The following is a 24102-nucleotide window of genomic DNA, read 5'->3' as shown; positions in this document are numbered from 1 at the left end:
CTGAGTGACTTTCACTTTCACTAATGTGAAAGGAAATAATATCTGAAAGGAAGTGAATACTAATTTTTAAACAGATATTTACAGCATTTTCATATTTAATCCAGGTTTATAAGGGACTGAGTCCCTAGCAATCAATGTGAGGTATTCATTTTGCTCATTGAACTACAATGTCTAATTCAGCATCATTATCATTTAGGTCTAGGGAATGTGAAGAGTTAATGTTTGCCCTGTATGACCAGTTCTCTTGGAGGCGCCTTAAGCTTGAATAGGAATTCATGACATTTCAACCATTTCTTCATGGTAGTATTTCAATTTGGAAGTGGAAAATTTTACTATGTGTGCCCTGCTGGATGGCTTGCTGGAACGTCCCTCCACTAAGCAGTGGAGGTAAATGGTTTCATTTACTATCTGGTTGCCTGTAGAAGCTGTGCACTCTTTCCTCTTAAAATGAGGCACTTTTGTTTGTTTGGACTGGATCCAGCTGGCCGGCTTGGTTCAGACTGCATTTCAGACGTTTTGGCTGGTGCTCCTCCAAGTAATGAATTGGCACTGGAGGGCAGCAAAGCAGAAGGGGTGAGGGAAAGGGATGAAGTTGCCGCAATAACCTTGAGGGCAATGTCTTTCCAGGCGCCCGTTTCCACCCGGAGACCGAGTCACGTTCAATGGGAGAGACTGCCTTTGCCAGCTCTGCGCGCAGCCGATGTCTTCTAGCCCTAAAGAAGCCTCCTGCTCTGGCAGTAAGTGCCCCAGCCACGTGTTGACATGAATTCCTTCATTCCTCAAAGGCAGCTTAGGGAGGTACCTTCCTTGCTGAGAAACTCTGGTAGCCTATTTAAGGCATTTTCATTGTAAAATGTGATGTGTGGAGAAGCCTTCACTAAAGGCAAGGCAGAGAGAGGTGTCTCCCTTCTTTCAAAAGAAAAGCAAGAGAATTGGACATTCAACTGTGCATTTTGATGGTAAATGAAGGAAAAAGAATTATAACGTGTTACATCAGAAGTGCCCCTCTCTGGGCCTGGAGGTTAAACTGTGAGCGCATTTAGTGATGATGTGACTGATATTGCTGTGTGTTAAAAAGTTATCCCCACTGTGCCTTGGGCGAATGTGGTGGTTTATGCTTACTCTTAGATTATTCCTTGCTATCCTCAACTATTCCTTATTCCCTTGGAGGATTTTTTTTCTTTTTTTCTTAATTATTTATTTATTTATAGTAAGTCCTTGTTGGTTATGTATTTTTTTTATTTTTTGGATCAAACCCACTCCCCCAGGGTTGGAAGGTGGAGTCTTAACCACTGGACTGCTGGGGAAATCTCCCGCCTGGAGGGTTTCTGACATTTATTCATCAAATGGATAATTTTCTGAGCACCTACAATTCATGTTGTTTGCACTGGAGATATAGAGGGAATAAAACATACTCAACATCCTTAGGAAGTTTATTTTTTAGTGGGGTAGATAGATAATAAATGGAGGTACAAATATATCTAATATGCACAGAAGATTAACACAGGGAGAAAAAGCAGGGCAATGGGTCTATGTTTGTATGGGGCAATCTGAGAAACCTCTCTTGTTACCTAAGGATAGATCTGAAGAAATATGGGGACAAGCTGTCCATACACCATGGGATTTGTGATTTTTTATGACAAGGGCTTGTCTGACCTATAGGAGTCCAAAGAAAACCAACTTCCCTCCAAATAAAAGCAGTGGCCAATTGAAGTATTTCTTCTAGTAAATAACATTGAGTAGGTCACTTCACGATGAACTGAGAGGGATTCTGAACTCAGAGCACCAAGCTCTCCTTCCCACTCCTTCCTGGGGCATTAGGACATGGACTGAAGGTTTGCCTCCGTTTCTGTGAATTGTGCCCATCCTTGGAGAACACATGCCTTGAAGCCCTGCCAGTCTCAGCACCTAAGAATGAGATAAACCTCTTCTGCTCTGGAGGAATTTTGTGTCATTAATAACAGCGATTCCAAATCTTCCTGTTAGAAGATTTATACCTGCTAAAAATAAGAATGTTATGACCCAAAAGTATTTGCATAGAAATTGGATTTTGACCATTGGGAAGAAAGAAAGAAAGAAATGTATTAATGCATCTTATTCAGTACACATGATCAGATCCTTAGCATGTGGATTTATCTGCCCTCTTGTTAAATAACAGCAGCCTGGGTAGGATAAGGGCTACCGCACAGAGCACAATCCTAGACCACTAAGAGAGTCCCAGGTCCTTCACTCTTCTTACTTACTCTGCCCTATGAAGGTCATCGGGAAGGTGACCTGGGGTGAGAACAGGCACCCCGACCCCCTTGATTAAGATGGCTTGCTTTGAAAGTATGTTACCGTAAACATTGAAGGAATTCTTCAGTATAGTTAAGGAAAAGAGGATTGGGACTTTCCTGGGAGTGCAGTGGTCAACACCACCTTCTAATGCAGGGGCTACAGGTTCAATCCTTGGTCAGGGAGCTAAGATTCCACATGGCTCTTGGCCAAGAATCTAAACATCAAAACAAACCATATTGTAACAAATTCAATAAAGGCTTTAAAAATGGTCCACATTGGGAAAAAAAAAAAAACTTAGAAAAGCAAAGAAAAAGAAAGTTGTATGAGTCCCAGGATCGGATGACAGCTATAACAGAGGATCATATCCCTAGGCTTAGAATAGGAATGACTGTCCTCAGATTCTGTGCAGCCCTTTAGTCCAGCTGTATTTCTTGATAGGTGAGGAAATTCGGGCCCAAAGTCACACAAGTTACCCAATCATAGGTAGCTTGTTAGAGCCAGGTCTCCTGACTCCTGGCTTGGGGCTGTCTTTGTTTCATCCAAGACTCCTCTTTGTTTGGTTTAAGAAATAGAACCAAGATATTTTTGAAGGCTTTTGGTCTTTTTCCTTCATGTAATTTTTGGGAACATATTTCTAATCATAACTCCACCAAAATGGTTATTCTGATTTTTATTAAACATTGTTTTGCTTTACCTATGTTTTCTTTTATGTGAATAGTCATTATGCACATAAAAAGGCAATTAACATGAATCTGCCACGCATACAAATTATTGGTCCAAATCCTTTTTTTTTTATTTTTTTATTTTTTCTCTTTTGCTCTCAATGGATGAAATCCTTTTCTCTGTGCTGCTCTTTCGGTCAGAACATTTTTATTTTCAACAAGTACTCGTCTATTTAGATAAGTACTCAAATAGCATTTCTGGAACATGTGGGTGTGAGTATCTGTCAAAAACAGAACTCTTATATATGGATACACACATGCAAAATACCCAAAGGAGACAGGCACACAAATACAAGAGCAAGGGAATTTTCAGCAAGTTTCTAAAATTCATTGGAACATAATTACAAAACACTTGTTTGTTCTTCGCAATTCTTTAAGAAATGCCTTATATTTTAAAACTATCCTGATTTTACTTTGATTCTTATTTTTTTTTTAAATTTCTTAACTTGGCAAAGCTAAAGGAAAGCAAAAAAGAAAAGAAAAGAAAAGAAACCCTTCTTTGATACGTTTACAGTGGTGATGAAATTAGAGAGCCAAGGTCTTCTTTTTCCTTTGAAATGTTTTTTCAAAAATGTTTGCACTTCTGAACTGAAATTTTATTTCACATTCTGTGGCTGGTTTTCCATCGTCACTGAATAGGAGGCAAAGACAGTGAGAGAGGGAGAGAAGAAGTAAAGAGTGATCAACAGAAGACAAGTGAATAATGTGATGAGAATTTACACAAAACAGCCTCCATCTGGGCTTACTCTGTAGACGTGCAGGGGCTGCCATGTCTGTATTGCTCTGATTTAGGGAGAACTCCCAGTGGGATGCCTATGATATCTTGTGCACCCTGCTTGGTGCTTCCTTCCACATTATAATAATTCTTCTCACTTTTATATTTATGTTATTGTCTTCTTCAAACTTTCACATAGTACTCATCTGATCAGGCATTGCGTAGCTGGTCTACAAATTTGAACTTATTTAATTCTCATGACTACCCTAAAGGGTGGCACTATCTATCTCCTTTTCACAGATGAAGAAACAAGGGCGACAGTTCAATTCACTCGCTCAGTCGTGTCTGACTCTTTGCAACCCCATGGACTGCAGCATGCCAGGCCTCCCTGTCCATCACCAACTTCCAGAGTTTACTCAAACTCATGTCCATTGAGTCAGTGATGCCATCCAACCATCTCATCCTCTGTCGTCCCCTTCTCCCACCTTCAGTCTTCCCCAGCATCAGGGTCTTTTCAAATGAGTCAGTTCTTCACATCAGGTGGACAAAGTATTGGAGTTTCAGCTTCAGCATCAGTCCTTCCAGTGAATATTCAGGACTGATTTCCTTTAGGATGGACTGGTTGGATCTTCTTGCAGTCCAAGGGACTTTCAAGAGTCTTCTCCAATACCACAGTTCAAAAGCATCAATTCTTCAGTGTTCAGCCTTCTTTATGGTCCAGCTCTCACATCCATACATGACTACTGGAAAAACCATAGCTTTGACTAGATGGACTTTTATCAGCAAAGTAATGTCTCAGCTTTTTACTATGCTGTCTAGGTTGGTCATAACTTTTCTTCCAAAGAGTAAGTGTCTTTTAATTTCATGGCTTCAGTCACCATCTGCAGTGATTTGAGAGCCCCCCAAAATGAAATCTCTCACTGTTTCCACTGTTTCCCCATCTATTTGCCATGAAGTGATGGGACCAGATGCTGTGATCTTAGTTTTATGAATTTTGAGTTTTAAGCCAACTTTTTCACTCTCCTCCTCTTTCACTTTCATCAAGAGGCTTTTTAGTTCCTCTTCCCTTTCTGCCATAAGGGTAGTGTCATCTGCATATCTGAGGTTATTGATATTTCTCCCAGCAATCTTGATTTCAGCTTGTGCTTCATCCAGCCCAGCATTTCTCATGATGTACTCTACATATAAGTTAAATAAGCAGGGTGACAGTATACAGCCTTGATGTACTCCTTTCCTGATTTGGAACTAGTCTGTTGTTTCATGTCCATTTCTAACTGTTGCTTCCTGACCTGCATACAGGTTTCTCAAGAGGCAGTTCAGGTGGTATGGTATTCCCATCTCTTTCAGAATTTTCCACAGTTTATTGTGGTCCACATAGTCAAGGGCTTTGGCATAGTCAATAAAGCAGAAATAGATGTTTTTCTGGAACTCTCTTGCTTTTTCGATGATCCGGCGGATGTTGGCAATTTGATCTGTGGTTCCTCTGCCTTTTCTAAATTCAGCTTGAACATCTGGAAGTTCATGGTTCACACACTGTTGAAGCCTGGCTTGGAGAATGTTGAGCATTAGTTTGCTAGTGTGTAAGGTGGGTGCAATTGTGCAGTAGTTTGAGCTTTCTTTGGCATTGCCTGTCTTTGGGATTGGAATGAAACTGACCTTTTCCAGTCCTGTGGCTACTGCTGAGCTTTCCAATTTTGCAGCACTTTCACAGCATCATCTTTTAGGATTTAAAATAGCTCAACTGGAATTCCATCACCTCCCCTAGCTTTGTTCGTAGTGATGCTTCCTAACGCCCACTCGACTTCACACTCCAGGATGTCTGGCTCTAGGTGAATGATCACACCATGGTGATTATCTGGGTCATGAAGATCTTTTTTGTACAGTTCTTCTGTATATTCTTGCCACCTCTTCTTAATATCTTCTGCTTCTGTTAGGTTCATACCATTTCTGTCCTTTATCGAGCCCATCTTTGCATGAAGTGTTCCCTTGGTATCTCTAATTTTCTTGAAGAGATCTCTAGTCTTTCCCATTCAATTGTTTTCTTCTATTTCTTTGCGTTGATCACTGAGGAAGGCTTTCTTATCTCTCCTTACTATTCTTTGGAACTCTGCATTCAAATGGGTATGTCTTTCCTTTTCTCCTTTGCCTTTCACTTCTTTTCTTTTCACAGCTATTTGTAAGGCCTCCTCAGACAACCATTTTGCCTTTTTGCATTTCTTTTCCATGGGGATGGTCTTGATCCCTGTCTTCTGTACAATGTCAGGAACCTCCATCCATAGTTCTTTAGGGACTCTGTCTATCAGATCTACTGCTTTGAATCTATTTCACACATCCACTGTATAATTGTAAGGGATTTGATTTAGGTCATACATCAATGGTCTAGTGATTTTCCCCACTTTCTTCAATTTAAGTCTGAATTTGGCAATGAGGAGTTCATGATCTGAGCCATAGTCAGCTCCCAGTCTTTTTTTTTGCTGAATGTTAGAGCTTCTCCATCTTTGGCTGTAAGGAATATAATCAATTTTATTTTGGTATTGACCGTCTGGTAATGCCCGTGTGTAGAGTCTTCTCTTGTGTTGTTGGAAGAGGGTGTTTGCTATGACCAGTACGTTCTCTTGGCAAAACTCTATTAGCCTTGGCCCTGCTTCACTCTGTCCTCCAAGGCCAAATTTGCCTGTTACTCCAGGTATTTCTTGACTTCCTACTTTTGCATTCCAGTCCCCTATAATGAAAAGGACATATTTTTTGGGTGTTAGTTCTAGAAGGTCTTGTAGGTCTTCATAGAACCGTTCAACTTCAGCTTCTTCAGAGGTTAAATAATTTGCCCAAGATCACAGTGGTGATGCTGGGATATGAACCCAGGCTCCAGATGCCACGTTACCATCCCTGATATTTATCTCCCAGTGTGGTATCTCTTTGACTTCCGAAGATGAGGTGCTGAGCTTTGGAGCAGTGATCTGACTTGTCTGCAGATTTACCCAAGTGTCTGGCTCCAAAGGCTATGCACTTTCTGTGTGCCACAGTTGCCCCCCTGGTGTAGCAACGTTTGGTGAATGAAAACCATCAGGACGTGATTCATAGAAACACACTACCTTCGTTGAAAGAGGATTGCCCTTGAATTAGTTAAAACTTTTGCTTCATACAATCTAATGCAATAAGCAACCAACATTATATATCATGGAGATAACAGTAAACGTTGCCTCACAGGGTTATGATGACCGTTCGTTAGACTGCTTTTACTATTAAGGAAAAAATCAGTTGCCCATGTCTAGCTGATTCATGCTTTAGAAATGGAAATGTATGTCCAGAGAGCATGACACTCTTCCAGAAGGTTATTGACATTCCTGTAAAGCCTAACTCCACTCCATTTTTCCTGTATCTGCCAGTGACTGAGGGACAGGTTCTCATGGGTTAAGGAGCCATGTGAGGGAGAGTCGACGTGTGACACTCTAGAGGGCAGGGAATTGGGTCTGGATGTTGCTTCTTGCACAGCTCTGGTCTATTTCAGGCATCTGAGCAGAAGTGGGTTGCTGTCTACAATCACCCTTTCCATTTCAGAGGGTGTCTGACTAGTGTCTGATTGTGTGTGGGTTTGGCAGATTGATGCGATGAACACCCACACACATATACATCCAAAGCCATCTTCCTCCCCTTTACCCACCCTGTACAGCACTGTCATTGTTCCAATTGCAGTTGGAACCCCCACAGGTATTAGAGCAATGGTCCACTTGGACTGAATTGAAATCTTTTCAGATAAACAGTCATGCACATGTTTTCAAAGGGGAGGATGAATTTTTCAATTATTTTACTTTTCTATTTGGTGCAATAGCTTTTAATAGTTGCACTATAATTTTTCTTCTATCTATGTTCTTTCTCAAAAAAGCATCTGTGGGTTGAGCGGGCTTGTCTGCTGAGACTGTAGGTGGAGTGGTGATGATCTGATGCTGGCGCCTGACTGCCTGGGTCACGCTCTGGCTCTAGTCATCTCCTTACGTCTCCATCCTTCAGGCTCTCGTTTGTAAAATGGGATGGTGATAGGGACCTACCTTGTGTGATTAAATAAGTAAACAGATAAAAGTACTGAATACTTATAAAACAAGAACTTACTAGTTAGGCAATGCATGAATTTTTGTGTAGGACAGTCTCAATTTTTTGTGACTGTGCTTTTTTTTCACTCTGGTGTTCACAGTGGCTGGCTTTTCTGTTCATCTGATATTTTCTACCAATATGTAAAGCCAGTGAAGGCAGGAACACATGCATACAAGCAGTCCATGGATCGTTGGATTTTGACTCATGGTGATATGTCTTACGGCAGAGTCTCCAAAACAGATCAGCCCCCCTTCCTTGAGACACGTTATTGCTGGAGGGAGGATGGCAGAGGAGGCTTGGCAGGGCACTGCTAAAGGTTCTGAACAGATTGATAGTGTTTGTGTTTATCCCAGTTCTACAATGCTGTGTGACCTTGAGAACTCAGTCTCTACCTGCATTTCTTTGTCTATAAAATAGGAAACAATAATGGTTCCTTTCTCATTGGGTTGCTGTGGGGATTTATATAAGTGAAAGTACTTAAAAGATGCATGACACCTAATAAGCTCATCCAGATGTTGACCATTGTTCCTGAAGGAAGTTACGAGACTAGAACATGAGCTTAGAGATAATTTAGAATCGGAAAGGAACAGAAAGAGAGTGCATAACCTAACAGCTTAGAATGTGGCCTCTGTATTCCAGAGCCTGGCTTTGACTCCTGGTCCTGTCTTCTCCTAGACATGGAGTCAGGGGCAAGTTACTGGATGTCTCAGAACCTTCAGGTTTGCATCTGAAACGTAGATAATAGTTACTCTTAAGGGTTGTTATGAGAATTAAATAAGATGCTACAGGGGTGAACAGTCTTAATATGGGGAGGGTACTTATTAAAACAGCACCTGGGGGACCCAGACAAAGACTTTGTTCTTCCACCTTCTGAGAAGAGAAGTTGGAAAGTTAGAGTGAGGGGACTAGGCCTCTGTAGGCCTGGAGGAGCTTGGCAATGTGGAGCTTGGCTTAGCCTGGAGGGTGACCAGAGGAAAGCAATGTTCCAGAAAGATTAAGGTGGTGATGGCAATTGTTGTTTAGTCACTCAGTTGTTCCCAACTCTTCTGTGACCCCATAGGCTGTAGCCTGCCAGGCTCCTTTGTCTATGGGATTTTCCAGTCAAGATTACCAAAGTGAGTTACCGTTTCCTTCTCCAGGGCATCTTCTTGACCCAAGGATCAAACCCATGTCTCCAAGCCTCCTCCTGCATTGCAGATGGATTTTTTACCGCTAAGCCACTAGGGAAGCTCTAGTGATGGCAATGGTGGTGTGCAAAATCAGTGATTTGGCATCAGTGAGCTGAGGACACCATTGACTGTGGTGGTGGCTATGAGAAAAGATGAGAAAGATGAAAGAAAAGATGATGTCAAAGAAAGATATGGATGTTACTCATTTATTCAATGAACATTTCTTTGCACACCCATTGTGTTTCAGGCACCAGCCAAATTCTTCATTACACAGCCAGCGTCATGTATTAGTATGATATATTTGTCACAGTTTAGAAATCAACACTGATGTGTGGTCCATTGCCTTTTAACTATTTAGATGTGTGCCCACCTCCACCACCAAGATAATGAACTCATTAAAGATAAGGACCCTGCTGTGTTTCTCTTTTATACAAGGTCTAGCACATAAAGCCCTGGACAAATATTCTGGAAATTGAATCAAAGCCCAACTTAATGTCTCAACAGAGCTAATAACAATCTTCTCTTTTAGAATGGGTTTAAATATTCATTGTAAAACAATACAAATATTACAGAAAAGTACAAAAAAGGAGATTAAAAATCACCTGAAACCCCATCACAGTGAGATCACCTCTATTAACATTTTGGTGGACATGCTTCTGGATTTAGCTCCAAGTGCTATAGACGCATGTATAATTTCTAATAAATTCTTCCCATAGCATTTTGTTCATGTGTCTTCTTGTCAAAAATCATTTGTCCTTTTGAGTGTCTCACACACAAGGCCGAAAACTTTGAACTTGCTTAGGCCCCTGGCTACAGGGGCAGCTCACGTGTGTCCTGGCCAAAACAGTGCTGTGCACTTCTACTGAGGCAGTTATTACTATATAGCCCAACTGGTTCTTTGTACGTTTATCTCTCCAGCCAGATTATGAGCTACCTAACAACAAAGACTGTTGGTTTTATTTTGTTTTTTTCTTTTGTCCCTATGAATAGCACTGTGCATGTAGCAAGCACATGAATGTTCATTTAGTGGGTAAATTGATGCCATCCCAGGAGAGCATTTGAGACAGTAAATCTCAGCTCCCAGGTCCAGAATGCTGAGTTCTGCATGCTACTTGAATGATGATGGTGAGATGGCTCTTGTGGTTTTGTAAAAATTACACTGTACAGCTTGGGTGCATGAGGACAAGGTGTATTGGCAGATTTAAACATTCATCTTCTCATCTTGTTTACAAATTTTTCCTCTTATTTTATAAAAGGGAAAGGAGTTATTGCTTTAGATAATTTGGCTGATGAAGGCATCATGTGTTTGTTTGTTTGTTTTTTAAGTAGAAGTGTCAGGGGATATATTTCCCAACTTTGAGTGTGAGGTTGAGACAGGCCTCACCTCTCTGGGAGCTGAGGGTGCCAGCCCATGGCCTCAAGGGACACAGTCTAACCTGGCATGGAAGTTCCAATGTTGCTCTATTGGGTGTGGATTGTATTACTGAGAGTTTGCCATTTACATAGTAGCCAGAGATTCATTGCAGAAGGACAAGGTATGTTGCAAAACAGAGCATTAATGTTTAGATTTTTCAGACTGAAATCTCTTAGAATTAGGAGTCAGACATAAAGATCCCAGAGTGACATTATATTTTCACTTAACCAGAACCTGGATTATCTCAGTTGCAAGAAAAGAAGAAAAGTTCCTGGCTTATAGGAAACGGGTCCAACTCAGGACAAAAAGTGAACATGGGTACAAAAAATGTTTCAGGGGTTGGAAAGTTACTGGTATTGTGTTATTTGCTATTTTCATTTCATTAGATATGACTTTTATGTAATAAGACCCACATCTTCTGACAGCTCATCAATAAAACTAGAATTTTAATGATTGGAAGAATGGTTATTCCCCAGTTTAACTTTTCAGCAGCAGTAATGATTGAGCTGTTCAAAGGATTGTTGTGTATAGCTATAGTTGTATATTCCAATAGTCTGTTCTCAGAAGGATACTGATAAATTACTCTTAATACTTTTCTCCAGAAGAGAGGCAAGAGTCGCAGGGAGATGCAGAAGGGAGGGAATTATTTTTATTGTATGAAAAAAAATTAATCATGTGTATATACTACCTGTTTAAAACAAAAGCACCTCAAAAATAGCATAATAATAAATTTAAAAACTAAAACCCTCATTCCAGACTGAAGCCTCCTTGCAGTTTGCCCTTGCTGTGACCCTCAGTTGTGTGTGTATTAAGTGACTAGTCACATGATGAAAGGACTGAAACTGACCCCTTCTTTTCTTCTTCCTATCTTTGGAATAGAGTCAATGAGCTGATGTTGGCTAATGAATACTGGATCTGAGAAACTGACGTAAAACTCAAGTATGATTTCCTCTTTGGCAAGAGCCCAGTATGCTGGCTGACCATAGCCAGTTAAAGATTTATCATGAACCTCCTCACTGGGTTAAAGTTCACAGCTTAATTAAGTGCAAAGATAAAACTTGTTGGTACAGATTTTTTTAAATTGAAATTCATAAATTAACCATTTTAAAGCAATGTTAAGTACATTCACAACATCGTCCAACCATCACCTCTATATAGTTCCAAAACATTATCATCACCCCAAAAGAAAACTCCGTACCCATTAAACAGTTACGCCATATTCACCCCTTCTTCTAGCCCCTGCTGCTGCGGCTGCTAAGTCACTTCAGTCATGTCCGACTCTGTGCGACCCCATACACAGCAGCCCACCAGGCTCCCCTGTCCCTGGGATTCTCCAGGCAAGAACACTGGAGTGGGTTGCCATTTCCTTCTCCAATGCATGAAAGTGAAAAGTGAAAGAGAAGTTGCGTAGTCATGTCCAACTCTTCACAACCCCATGGACTGCAGCCTACCAGGCTCCTCCATCCATGGGATTTTCCAGGCAAGAGTACTGGAGTGGGGTGCCATTGCCCTCCCAGGAAGTACCAATCTGCTTTCTATTTCTATTTACCTATTCTGGACATTTCATATAAATGGAATCATACACGTGTGGCTTTTTGTATTCTGACCCAGGGATCAAACCTGTGTTTTCTTGTATCTCCTGCGTAGGCAGGTGGATTCGTTTCCACTAGTGCCACCTAGGATACCAAGGGAACTTTTCATGCAAAGATGGGCACAATAAAGGACAGAAATGGTATGGACCTAACAGAAGCAGAGGATATTAGGAAGAGGTGGCAAGAATACACAGAAGAACTATACAAAAAAGATCTTCATGACCCAGATAGTCACTATGGTGTGATCATTCACCTAGAGCTAGACATCCTGAAGTGGGATGTCAAGAGGGCCTTAGGAAGCATCACTATGAAAAAAGCTAGTGGAGGTAAATTCCAGTTGAGCTATTTCAAATCCTGAAAGATGATGCTGTGAAAGTGCTGCATTCAGTAGGCCAGCAAATTTGGAAAACTCAGCAGTGGCCACAGGACTGGGAAAGGTCAGTTTTCATTCCAATCCCAAAGAAAGGCAATGCCAAAGAATGCTCAAACTACTGCACAATTGCACTCATCTCACACACTAGCAAAGTAATGCTCAACATTCTCCAAGCCAGGCTTCAGCAATATGTGAACTTCCAGATGTCCAAGCTGGATTTAGAAAAGGCAGAGGAACCAGAGATCAAATTGCCAACATCTACTGGATCATGGAAAAAGCAAGAGAGTTCCAGAAAAACATCTATTTCTGCTTTATTAACTATGCCAAAGCCTTTGACTATGTGGGTCACAACAAATTGTGGAAAATTCTTGAAGAGATGGGAATACCAGACTACTTGAGCTGCCTCCTGAGAAATCTGTATGCAGGTCAGAAAGTAACAGTTAGAACTGGACATGAAACAACAGACTGGTTCCAAATCAGGAAAGGAGTACATCAAGGCTGTATACTGTCACCCTGCTTATTTAACTTATATGCAGAGTATATCATGAGAAACGCTGGGCTGGATGAAGCACAAGCTGAAATCAAGATTGCTGGGAGAAATATCAATAACCTCAGATATGGAGATGATACCACCCCTTATGGCAGAAAGCAAAGAAGAACTAAAGAGCCTCTTGATGAAAGTGAAAGAGGAGAGTAAAAAAGTTGGCTTAAAACTCAAAATTCATAAAACTAAGATCATGGCATCTGGTCCCATCACTTCATGGCAAATAGATGGGGAAACATTAGAAACAGTGAGAGACTTTATTTTGGGGGGGGCTCCAAAATCACTGCAGATGGTGACTGCAGCCATGAAATTAAAAGATGCTTGCTCCTTGGAAGAAAAGTTATGACCAACCTTGACAGCATATTAAAAAGCTGAGACATTACTTTGCCAACAAAGGTCCATCTAGTCAAAGTTATGGTTTTTCCATTAGTCATGTATGGATGTGAGAGTTGGACCATAAAGAAAGCTGAGTGCCAAAAAATTGATGCTTTTGAACTGTGGTGTTGGAGAAGACTCTGGAGTATACCTTGGACTGCAAGAAGATACAACCAGTCCATCCTCAAGGAAATCAGTCCTGAATATTCATTGGAAGGATTGATGCTGAAACTGAAGCTCCAATACTTTGTCCACCTGATGTGAAGAACTGACTCATTTGGAAAGACCCTGATGCTGGGAAAGATTGAAGGCAGGAGAAGGGGACGACAGAAGATGAGATAGTTGGATGGCATCACTGACTCTGTGGACATAAGTTTGAATAAACACTGGGAGTTGGTGATAGACAGGGAGGCCTGGCAAGCTGTAGTCTATGGGGTTGCAAAGAGCTGGATGCAATTGAGCAACTGAACTGAACTGAACTGAACTGATCTGAAGCGCCACCTAGGAAGTCCTGAGATACTTTAAAAGGAGGAAAGATGGGCTCGATTGCTGAATACTACTAGGTAATAGAGGTCTCAGAAAATAGCTGTTCCCGGGCCTGCCTACAGCTTTCTCAATGAGGCTGATAATGTGCTGCTGCTGTGGCCCATGAAAACTTGCTTGTTGTGCAGTATTGTTTTCCCAAGACAACAAGAACCTTCACCTAAAATAGTAGGTCAGAGGCTGCTCTGGCTTGTGACGTTTCCATCATGGCCATCAAGATAGCAAAGGAAGCAACTGACCTAAGCGAGGTCATGGGTGACTGTGCAAAGTTTGGTTCAAGGTTACATATTCAGGCAATGCATAATGTTTTAAAGTAATTCTGCCTTGTTTTTAGTGAATTTGAGAATGTAAATTATTTAGAGCCATGGCAAATACACTGTACCAATGTATTTGAATATAAATAAATATGAATATTCCAATCCACCCCTCAGCCCCAACCAGTATTTTCTTATGACCCCATGAATTACTTTTTGGCCAGTGCAGTATAGAATTTCAGAAGTGAAAAAGTACTTTAAAAATGAATTCCTTTTTTTTTTTTATGTGGGCCCTTTTAAAAATCTTTATTGAATGTGTTACAATATTGCTTCTGTTTTTATGTTTTGGTTTAAGGCATGCAGGATCTTAGCTTCCCAGCCAGGGACTGACCTGATTCCCTTCCACTGGGAGGTGAAATCTTAACCACTGGACCACCAGGGAAGTCCCAGAAAGTAATCCGTAAAAGTGCTTCATATGAATGTATTTGCATTTTGCCCTCTATGTGTCCTTCCTTTTGGTGACCTCATACCCATGGTATTTGCCGTGAGATGCTAGGAAAGAAAACTGCCGATTCGTGTCAGTGACTTGACATGGACTGCAGCCAGTCAATAGTTGCTAACTCATAGATGTCTGGTTGGAACCTGACAACACTGAACAGGACAGGTGAAGTTCAGAGGTCAGCATTTAACAGTGTCTGCTTGCTAGATGGATGCTCTTATTGCTGTTAAATGATGTGGTCTTTTTAATCAAAGGAAGGTTTTCAAATGCCCAAATTCCAAATCCCTTATACCTTAAAGATGCTAAAATTGTAAGCCAAGTCTTATCAAGAAAATAGCATTAAAAAGTCTGGATTTTTTTTTTTTTTAAATTCATAGGCTACAAAAAAGGGCCAGGCTGGTAACATAGGAACATGTGGTCAGATGTGTGAGGACAGATGGCAGTTGACATTTTGACCCTAGGAAAGGATGGAAACCTTGGCAAAATAAAAATATCTGTCCTGTATAAAGCAGGCAGCCACTACGTGCCTCCCACAGTTATTCCCATGGAGGGATCCACATGTCAGAGGCTCATCAGATGTGTTGAAAGCTTGTGTCAAAGGCAGCTTGTTAACCTCACAGCATCTGACCTATGTTTGGGTCACTCTGCTCTTGTCTCCAGTTTCTCTCTTTTTTGGAGAGAATGACTGGTCTCTGGCATTCTGCATATTCACCATTTTATCACACAGGGTCACGGGAAATCCACATCTTGTAGGAGCCATTGAATGACAAGATACAATGTCATTAAACTCAGGAGTCACATTAGCCAAGCCCCAGAACTTAAATCAGGGGATTTTGCTTGTTTGTTCTCCTTAAAGCGCCTTATACTGACTCCTGGCCAGGGATAAAGTGCTCCTATTTAACAGTCTATTAAAAAGACACCACTTGAATATTTTATAGGGTTTCCAAAGTCTTATCTGCTATCTATTAATAATGACCTAAATCTGAAATAATTTGGTGTCTATTTATTCTTCATCCACGTGTATGGCCATGAACTTATGTGGTCGTCTCTAGTTGACAACTAGAGTTTTTTTTATTATCATTTTTAAAGACGGATTCCAGGGAAAACTTAAATTTTCTGGAACTTAAATAGGCAACAGTATCAATCCTGAAATGTGAGTTTTTAATTCTTAATTTTAAAGACTACAATAGAGGAAGGAAATACTCTGAACTGACTTAAAATCTCTATTGACATAACTTCTCAGCATCTCAGCAAACATCAGTTAAATGAGTAAAGTCTCTCTCTAGCCCCTTCGATGATCTACATTTGTTTTTGTTGTTCAGTCATTCAGTCGTGTCTGACTCTTTGTGACCCCATGGACTGCAGCACACCAGGCTTCCCTGTCCTTTGCCATCTCCCGGAGTTTGCTCAAACTCATGTCCATTAAGTCAGTGATGCCATCCAACCATCTCATCCTCTATCAATCCTTCTCCTCCTGCCCCCTTTTCCTGCCATCAATTTTTCCCAGCATCACGGTCTTTACAGTTTACATTGTTTGCACAATAATTCTCTATACCCACAAGTGAAACCATGCTTCAGCTCCATGGTGGATGTTTTTGCCAGTTGACAGCAAAAGAGGCAATAACCAGGGGAACAAATGCACGATTAGAACTTTAAGCCCAGAAAATCCCTGTAAGCTGTGAAGGCCTGGGTTCATGTTCAAGAGCATTTGAGAATAAAGATTTCCACTCTGCAGTTAATGGGGCACTCTCTATCTGTGTGACCTTGTGCAAAGCATTGGCCCACCCCGGGCCTTACTTTCCTGTGTGCAAAATGAAACTTTTGCATCAAATGTCTTCAAAGTCTCTCTGGATCTCAGATGTCCTGTGAACTGTGAAATGTGGATAACCACTGTCCTTCCAGGTTAGTGGAAGGCCTAAGGGAGGACTTAGGCAAAGTATGCAAGATCTTTTAAAAGTTAAGGGCTGAATAATAACTAAATAAATAAAAAGTAAAAGTGTAGGGGTGAACAATAATAACAACAATAGTAACGTTAATGGAAAGGTGATGACTGTGGAATCAGAGAAACCAAAATGCCTTTTCTAGAGGCTCACAGTGGGTCTTGGTTATTTGGTTTTTGTTTGTTTTTTTACTTCTTGAACCTTTTACTTTGTGTTGGGGTATAGCTGATTAACAATGTTGTGGTAGTTTCAGGTGGACATTGAGGGGACTCAGCCGTACATATACATGTATCCACTCTCCCCCAAACTCCTGGCACACCCAGCCTGCCACATAACAGTGAGCAGAGTTTCACATGGTATACGGTAGGTCCTTGTTGATTACCCATTTTAAATATGGCAGATTATACATGTCTATCCCAAGCTCCCTAACCATCCCTTCATCCCATCCCTCCCACCCGCAACCATAAGGTCATTCTCTATGTCATTGAGTCTCTCTGTTTTGTAAGTAAGTTCATTTGTATCATTTCCTTTTAGATTCCCCAGTGGAAGGGATGTCATAGGATATTTCTCCTTCTCTATCTAACTTACTTCAGTTATTTGTTAAGGGAAAGAGGCAATGTTGGTTTTATGAGGTTACTGCAGGTGTGAGGATAGGCTTGGATTGTTTACTGTATGCCCAACACCATGCTTGCGGATTACACATGTTCTGTCCACCCTCACAACAGCCCCAGAAGGTAAGTTCTGTTCATCTGCCTGTTTTGCAAATCAAGAAGCTGAAGCCCAAATTACCTAGCTTGCGCAGGGTCCCTTGGTTCTGTGTCAGAGCTGGAATTTGACCCCAGGTCTCTTTGTCCAGAAGTTCTTCACCCCTGTGTGTTGCACAATCCGCATGTAGAACGGTCAGAACACTCGTGGGACAAAACAATGGTCTTATTTTTTGTTGTTGCTACTTTTATTATCCTCTACCAGAGCTCTCTTTCTCACCCTTAATAATATCCTAGGCAGTTCCATAGCTTTCTGCTCACTTTCAGCTCTTAAAAGTCCAGTACAGTCAAAGCCTTTATTCTCACATCCATATCAGATCTGTACCCTTTTCCCAGTTCAGATCAGATCCAAATAGGAGACCTGCAGTAAGGAGGGGGTACAGCCTCTTCTGCCCCTTTTTATTACCTCCTTCCTGTTCTGCTTGTGGTTCCTTGAGGGTCCAGGCAGAGGGGAGGGAAATGACAGGTACAGGGGACAAGATGTTATACTGGCATTGTCATACTGACTTTCAGCTAACACTGGCTGGAGACATTAAAAAAAAATTATATATATATATATATATATGTATAGGGCCCATTTTTAATTCCTTGACAGAAGTGTGCAATTTCTGGCTAATCTTTTTCAACAAACCCCCTCCAACCTTCCCAGCCTCAGGCCCTACTCCTCATGCATGCTAAGTCACTTCAGTCGTGTCTGACTCTTTTCGACCTTATGGACTGCAGCCTGCCAGCCTCCTCCATCCGTGGGACTCTCCAGGCAAGAATGCTGGAGTGGGTTGCCATGCCCTTCTCCAGGGGATCTTCCCCAGTCGGGGATCAAACCTACATCTCTTATGTCTCCTGCACCGTCAGGCAGGTTCTTTACCACTAGCACCACCTGGGAAGCCCCTGCTCCTCATAGCCTCTTTCTAATGAAATCTCCCATGCTCAGCAGGTAGCTTTCCCAGGTGGGTTCATTCATGATGCTTGGATGTGGGCCCCAGCCAGAGGACACACGGGCATCCTCAGTGAGCCAAACAGTGGCCATGCCCACCTCTCTGCCTTCTGTCCTCCTTCACCTGCCTTCAGGAAGGCGTCCAGCCAGCTTCCTAATTTCCAGATCTTCCAGACTCCCACAGGCTGCAGACTGTTCACGAACATCACCAAGCCCCAGGACAGTCCAGTAAGTTTGTCCCAAGACTCTAACATCAAGCTTCTCATGGACCCACAGCAGCACCAGGGCCTGAGCTCCTCCATTTAGTGAACATCTAGGTGGGGAGCAGGGAGCCAGTCCCCCCTTCTCCCAGGGTCCTTTAATTCCTCTCACAATATAGGGGAGCCAACACCCATGCCTGCTGTGTAGACAGCTCCCAACCCACTCTCCTCTCTGCTTTTTTGGAAAAATTTTTTTAAAGGATGCTAGAAATGTTAATAAGATAATTTCAGATGTGGGGAGGCAGTAGGGGTTGAGTCATCAGGTAGATTCTACAATCCTTTGCTAAGTCCAGCCAGGGTACTGCTAGCAACCTGCTCTAGGAGATGGAATATTTATCATCATTTTCAGCTCTAAAACAATAGCCAAAATTTTCAAGACTGGGGAAAGCCCCATTCCATATTCTAGAAGCTTTAGTCCCAGACAGGTAGCCACTGTGAGTAGCAGCTTCCACCTCCACTGATGGTTCTGGGCTTGACAGAAGCCTGGGAAGGTGGGAATGATCAGGAATTCAGGTCCCATGATATCCCTTTTCTGTAGTTTCATTCTTCAGCCTTCTGTTCCTAGAGCCATCTTCACAGAGTAAGACATCTTTTTAGCTCTTACCCTTCCCAAACAGGAGACTCTAGGAAGGCTGAAATTATTCTCACAAAGAACATAGGTATCTAGGCTGACAGGACTTTAAAGCCAGCCCAACTGATGACACCTTTCTTAGCTTGGGAACCTTCCAGAGAGCCATTTGTCACCTTTTTCATCTTAAATACTCTTGAAGCCCAGGTGTCCATGGCCCTATGCCAAGTGAAGACAGACAGGATCCCTATTCTCAAGGATATTTATTGACTTTGAACAAAATGGTGTAAATATGAAGCCAGGTGTGTACTTGGATGTTCGTTTAACTTGGACGGAAGTAGCCAAATCCCTATTTTTCTCTTGGCTTCTGGTGCCAAGAATGAAATGCTTCAGGCAAAGTGTTTAAGGTGATTATGTTGTTCAGTCGCTCAGTTTTGTCTGACTCTTTGCAACCCCATGGACTGCAGCATGCCAGGCTTCCCTGTCCATCACCAACTCTCGGAGCTTGCTCAAACTCATGTCCATTGAGTCGATGATGCCATCCGACCGTCTCATCCTCTGTCATCCCCTTCTTATTATAGCTTTCTTCTGTTTTCACACTTGGCCATTGTTTATCCCCAGGGGAGGACCAGCAAGTTGCTGGAGGGTTTGATTTCCTTGACGTTGCCTCATATTCACCTACTTCTGACTTTGGCAATAATTCCAGTGCCAATCAACCGACTTTCTATATTTATCAGCAGCTGCTCCAGTGACGTGCAAACAATTTTCTCAACAGCTGAAAAACATGAAGATAGAGAGGAGGACATTTTGTTCTTTATAAAAGAGCTTGGTTGGAATGAGCATAGGAAGCATGAACCATCAGCATGAATCTTTTTATCTCTGCATCTTTTCTATTTTCCCCAGCGTGATGTCAGGTTTAAGGAGAGAATACAGTTTTGTCCAAAGAGGAACGAATGTGTAACCTCTGTGGAGTACACTAGAATATTCTGAGTCAGCTGGGCCAGTGTTCTGGGCCAGAAGGCCGTCTTTGTTGATTTGCTTAATTTACATCTTGTGGTTTGGGATGAAGGAGGCTCATCCCCAACCTCTCCTTCCAGCCCAGTTTCACCAGATGGCTGGCTCTTAGGTAGTCACATTTGGTAAATGCTTCTCTATGAAACATGATCAAGATCAACTGTAGATGGGATTTGCCCAGGGGTCCAGTGGTTAAGAATCTGCCTTGCAATGCAGGGGACTCAGGTTCGATCCCTGGTCAGGGAAATAAGATCCCACATGCCTTGGAGCAACTAAGCCTGTACACCACAACTACTGAGATCCCACATACTACAGCTAAGACTCAACACAGCCAAATAAATAAATATATTCAAAAAATATCAGCTGTAGAATATGTGCCCTCCCCAGGGCACTGCAGGGCATGGAGGATCTGAGAGAGTCAGGACATCATCTGTGAGGTCAGAGGCTTCCAAATGGCAGGCACTTTGACCCCATTGCTGTTCAGTCTCTGCATCATGACTGACTCTGCAACCCCATGGAATGCAGCACACCAGGCTTCCCTATCCTTCACTACCTCCCAGAGTTTGCTCTAACTCATGTCCTCTAGTCGGGATGCCATCCAGCCATCTCATCCTCTGTCATCCCCTTCTCCTCCTGCCCCCAATCCCTCCCAGCATCAGAGTTTTTCCAATGAGTCAACTCTTCGCATGAGGTGGCCAAAGTACTGGAGTTTCAGCTTTAGCATCATTCCTTCCAAAGAAATCCCAGGGCGGATCTCTTTCAGAATGGACTGGTTGGATCTCCTTGCAGTCCAAGGGACTCTTGAGAGTCTTCTCCAACACCACAGTTCAAAAGCATCAACTCTTCGGCACTCAGCATTCTTCACAGTCCAACTTTCACATCCATACATGACCACTGGAAAAACCATAGCCTTGACTAGACGGACCTTAGTCGGCAAAGTAATGTCTCTGAAAAAGTGAAAGGCAGTCAAGAAACCTGGTTTCTAGTCCTAGCTCAGACCCTATCAAGGAAAGGAGAACTATGTGGAACAACCAACAGGTACCAAGTGTTCTAAGTCATATGAAGCACTTCACAATACAGAGTGTTTCTTCTTCCTCCCAGCAACCTGAGAAGTGGGTCTGCACTTCAGAGATGAAGAAATGAGGATTCAGAGAGAGTAACTTTTCCTAGTTAGTGCCCAAGTCTTCCTAATTCTAAAGCCTGCCCTGTGGCTGTCTCCCCACCTTTGATCTCCTAGGACCCCAGTGTTGCGAAGGGGGAGATATGAACAGCCCCGCCTACCTCCCTGAGCTCCTCTGCTGTAGAAATGAAAAGCCATCTCTAAAGTTTATTTTCTACTTGAAAAAATTCAACCAACCGGCATCTTGCATATTATTTTAAATCTTTACTGCCACCTAGTGGGCATAATCTAATCAGAAAAATGAAAAAAATTTTCAGTTCACTTAATAAAACCTACCAATTCATCTTATATTCATCTTGTGCTGTTATCTTTTAGAAATTGCATTGAGCAAATATCATGGTCTTCCATTTTTAGCTTTATAGTAAACTACCAGATGTGTGATTCCCTCTGAAAGCAGTTTGGTGAGATGCTGGACATCATGTAAATCCCAGCTTAAAAACAAAAAAATTCATGCTTTGTGACCATATAATATACACTAGCTTATAATGGGCTATACTTACAGAAATTCTAAACTTCAGTATTCATAACTTGTATAGTATACTTTTAACTTTTTAAATATTTATTTGCTCAATTCTTTTTACGTTCTCATGATTTAGAAAAATGAGCTTATGTTGTACATACTGTTTTACAGCTTGTTTTTTTATCCAGTCTATTTTGGACTTCTTTCCATGTCTGCACACAAATCTACCTTATTCTTTTTAACAGTGTGTAGTATCCCATTAATGACTATCCTTAACAATAATTTAACCACTTTCTCATTAATGTCCACATGTTGTTTTCAGTTTCATTGTTACAAAAATGCAGTAGGGGGTGAATATATATTTTTCAGGGGATAGAACACATACATTCACATGCACATCCTTTTCAAAATTTATTTGCAGAGTGAAATTTTAGCCATGAGATTGCTGGATCTAAAGGTTATGTAAATACCGAGTGCCCAAAGGTCACCAGAAACACATCTGTAGTCAAAAAATAAAAGTCAAGTGTACTTAAACCTCAGCAAGGAAGAAAACCACGATAATTGTGAGCCACTGCTGGGGGACATTTGGAGGAATCTTTATGGGACTTGAGCTTGTGCCGGGTACTATAGGAAAGTTTTTCTAGAAGAAGAGAGAATTCAAGTTGGGCTAGAAATGTCATCATTAGTACAGGAGCAGCAGCCACAGATGTGGTCAGAAGAGGGGGCTATTGAATCACTTTGTGTACTGAGGGGACTTGTCTGCACATTTCTTTATTCTCTGAATGATTTTTGTGATCAATTGGGGATATCAGTGGCAACCTGCCAGCAATGCTTTCTTTCCCTTTCTCAGGTACATTGATTTTAAGTGTCTCTATTTGGAGAAGGCAATGGCACCCCACTCCAGTACTCTTGCCTGGAAAATTCCATGGACGGAGGAGCCTGGTAGGCTGCAGTCCATGGGGTCACTAAGAGTTGGACATGACTGAGCGACTTCACTTTCACTTTTCACTTTCATGCATTGGAGAAGGAAACGGCAACCCGCTCCAGTGTTCTTGCCTGGAGAATCCCAGGGACGGTGGAGCCTGGTGGGCTGCCATCTATGGGGTCGCACAGAGTCGGACACGACTGAAGCGACTTAGCAGCAGCAGCAGACATTTAAATTGCTTTCCAGAAAGGTTGCCCAGTTTACATGCAAGCCTCAGAGATAATGCATGCTCAGTGGATTGGTTCAAGACCACCACAGTAAGGCAAATACAGCAGTTAAATGAGCCACACAAATTGTTTGCTTTCCCAGTGCATAATGAAAGTTATATTTACTCTATGCTGTAGTCTGCTGAGTGTGCAATAGCATTATGTCTAAAACAGCAATGATTGTACCTAAATTAGAAAATATTGCTGAAAAAATGCTACCATCTGAGCCTTCAGTGAGTCATAGTAGTAACATCAAATATGACTGATCACAGATCACCATAACAGATAAAATAATAATGAAAAAGTTTGAAAAATTGGGAGAATACCAAAATGTGACACAGAGACATGAAGTTAGCAAAGGTTTTTGAAAAGATGATGCCAATAGACTTGATCGAGGTAGCATTGCCACAAATCTTGAATTTGTTTTAAAAAAAAAGTATTATCTTCGAAGCACAATAAAATGGTGTATGCCTATACATTCTTCTGGGTTCTTTTAAATACTCAGCTTCCCTAATAATGATGTATCTAATAACCAGAATAACAGCAACTATAATAATAGCAAACTTTCATAGAGACCTGAGTCCTTTATTCCATTGAATCCTCATCAGAGAACTTGAGACAGGCACTAATAACATCCTGGCTTTCATATGAGGATCCCAAGGCTTAGAAAAGGGGGGAACTAGGCTGGGTCACGTGGTTAGCCAACAGCGAGCTGGGGTTCAGAACCAGGGTGTCCCATTCCAGGGCCTACATTCTTTACTGTGAAGAAATACCTTCTTTATCTTCTTCACAGGATCCTGCCACGGAGAATTTAAAGCTGAGGAATTAAGAGCCACTGAATTAATGATCACAAATTTTGGACAGTCTGGTTTTAGGGTGATAAGGAAGTAGAGTCCTGTTTACAAAAATGAGACTTATGGGCATTGCTCCAGAAGTCGCATATATAGTATTAAGGGAGGCAGCCAGCATGGGAGGGGGAGGGGGAGGGGGAGCTGGTACTTAGCTACTCACAGGTGCCCTCAATTAATAAAGGCTGAGGAGGGCCTTCTTAAAATCACAGCCAAGACGCTATAATTAAGTATTCTCTGGGCCAGCTGGAGCTCAGAGGCTGTTTAAATCACCCCCAAGGAAATAAACAGATGAAGGACATCCAGGCCCTTGGATCTGCTGAGGCTCATGATGTTCCCGCTCTAAGGGAGGATGGGGGGTCTGCGAGCCCTCTGGG

At 41.9% G+C, this 24102-nt stretch overlaps 1 protein-coding gene across 2 annotated transcripts in view; it reads left to right on the top strand.

Annotated features, from left to right (window-relative positions):
* Positions 1 to 24102, top strand: part of ABLIM1 (actin binding LIM protein 1) — a 217508-nt gene that overhangs the window by 88057 nt on the left and 105349 nt on the right. Inside the window, exons 4-5 of one of the 2 annotated variants that reach the window (XM_068961484.1) lie at positions 628 to 737; positions 7723 to 7728. In XM_068961484.1, the coding sequence (XP_068817585.1) occupies positions 628 to 737; positions 7723 to 7728 (116 nt within the window). The remainder of the gene's footprint in view (positions 1 to 627; positions 738 to 7722; positions 7729 to 24102) is intronic. The other variant, XM_068961482.1, reaches the window with a different exon arrangement.

This window comes from Capricornis sumatraensis, chromosome 23 (assembly GCF_032405125.1).
Source record: "Capricornis sumatraensis isolate serow.1 chromosome 23, serow.2, whole genome shotgun sequence".
Taxonomy (NCBI): domain Eukaryota; kingdom Metazoa; phylum Chordata; class Mammalia; order Artiodactyla; family Bovidae; genus Capricornis; species Capricornis sumatraensis.
This window is presented reverse-complemented; position numbering and strand designations above follow the sequence as displayed.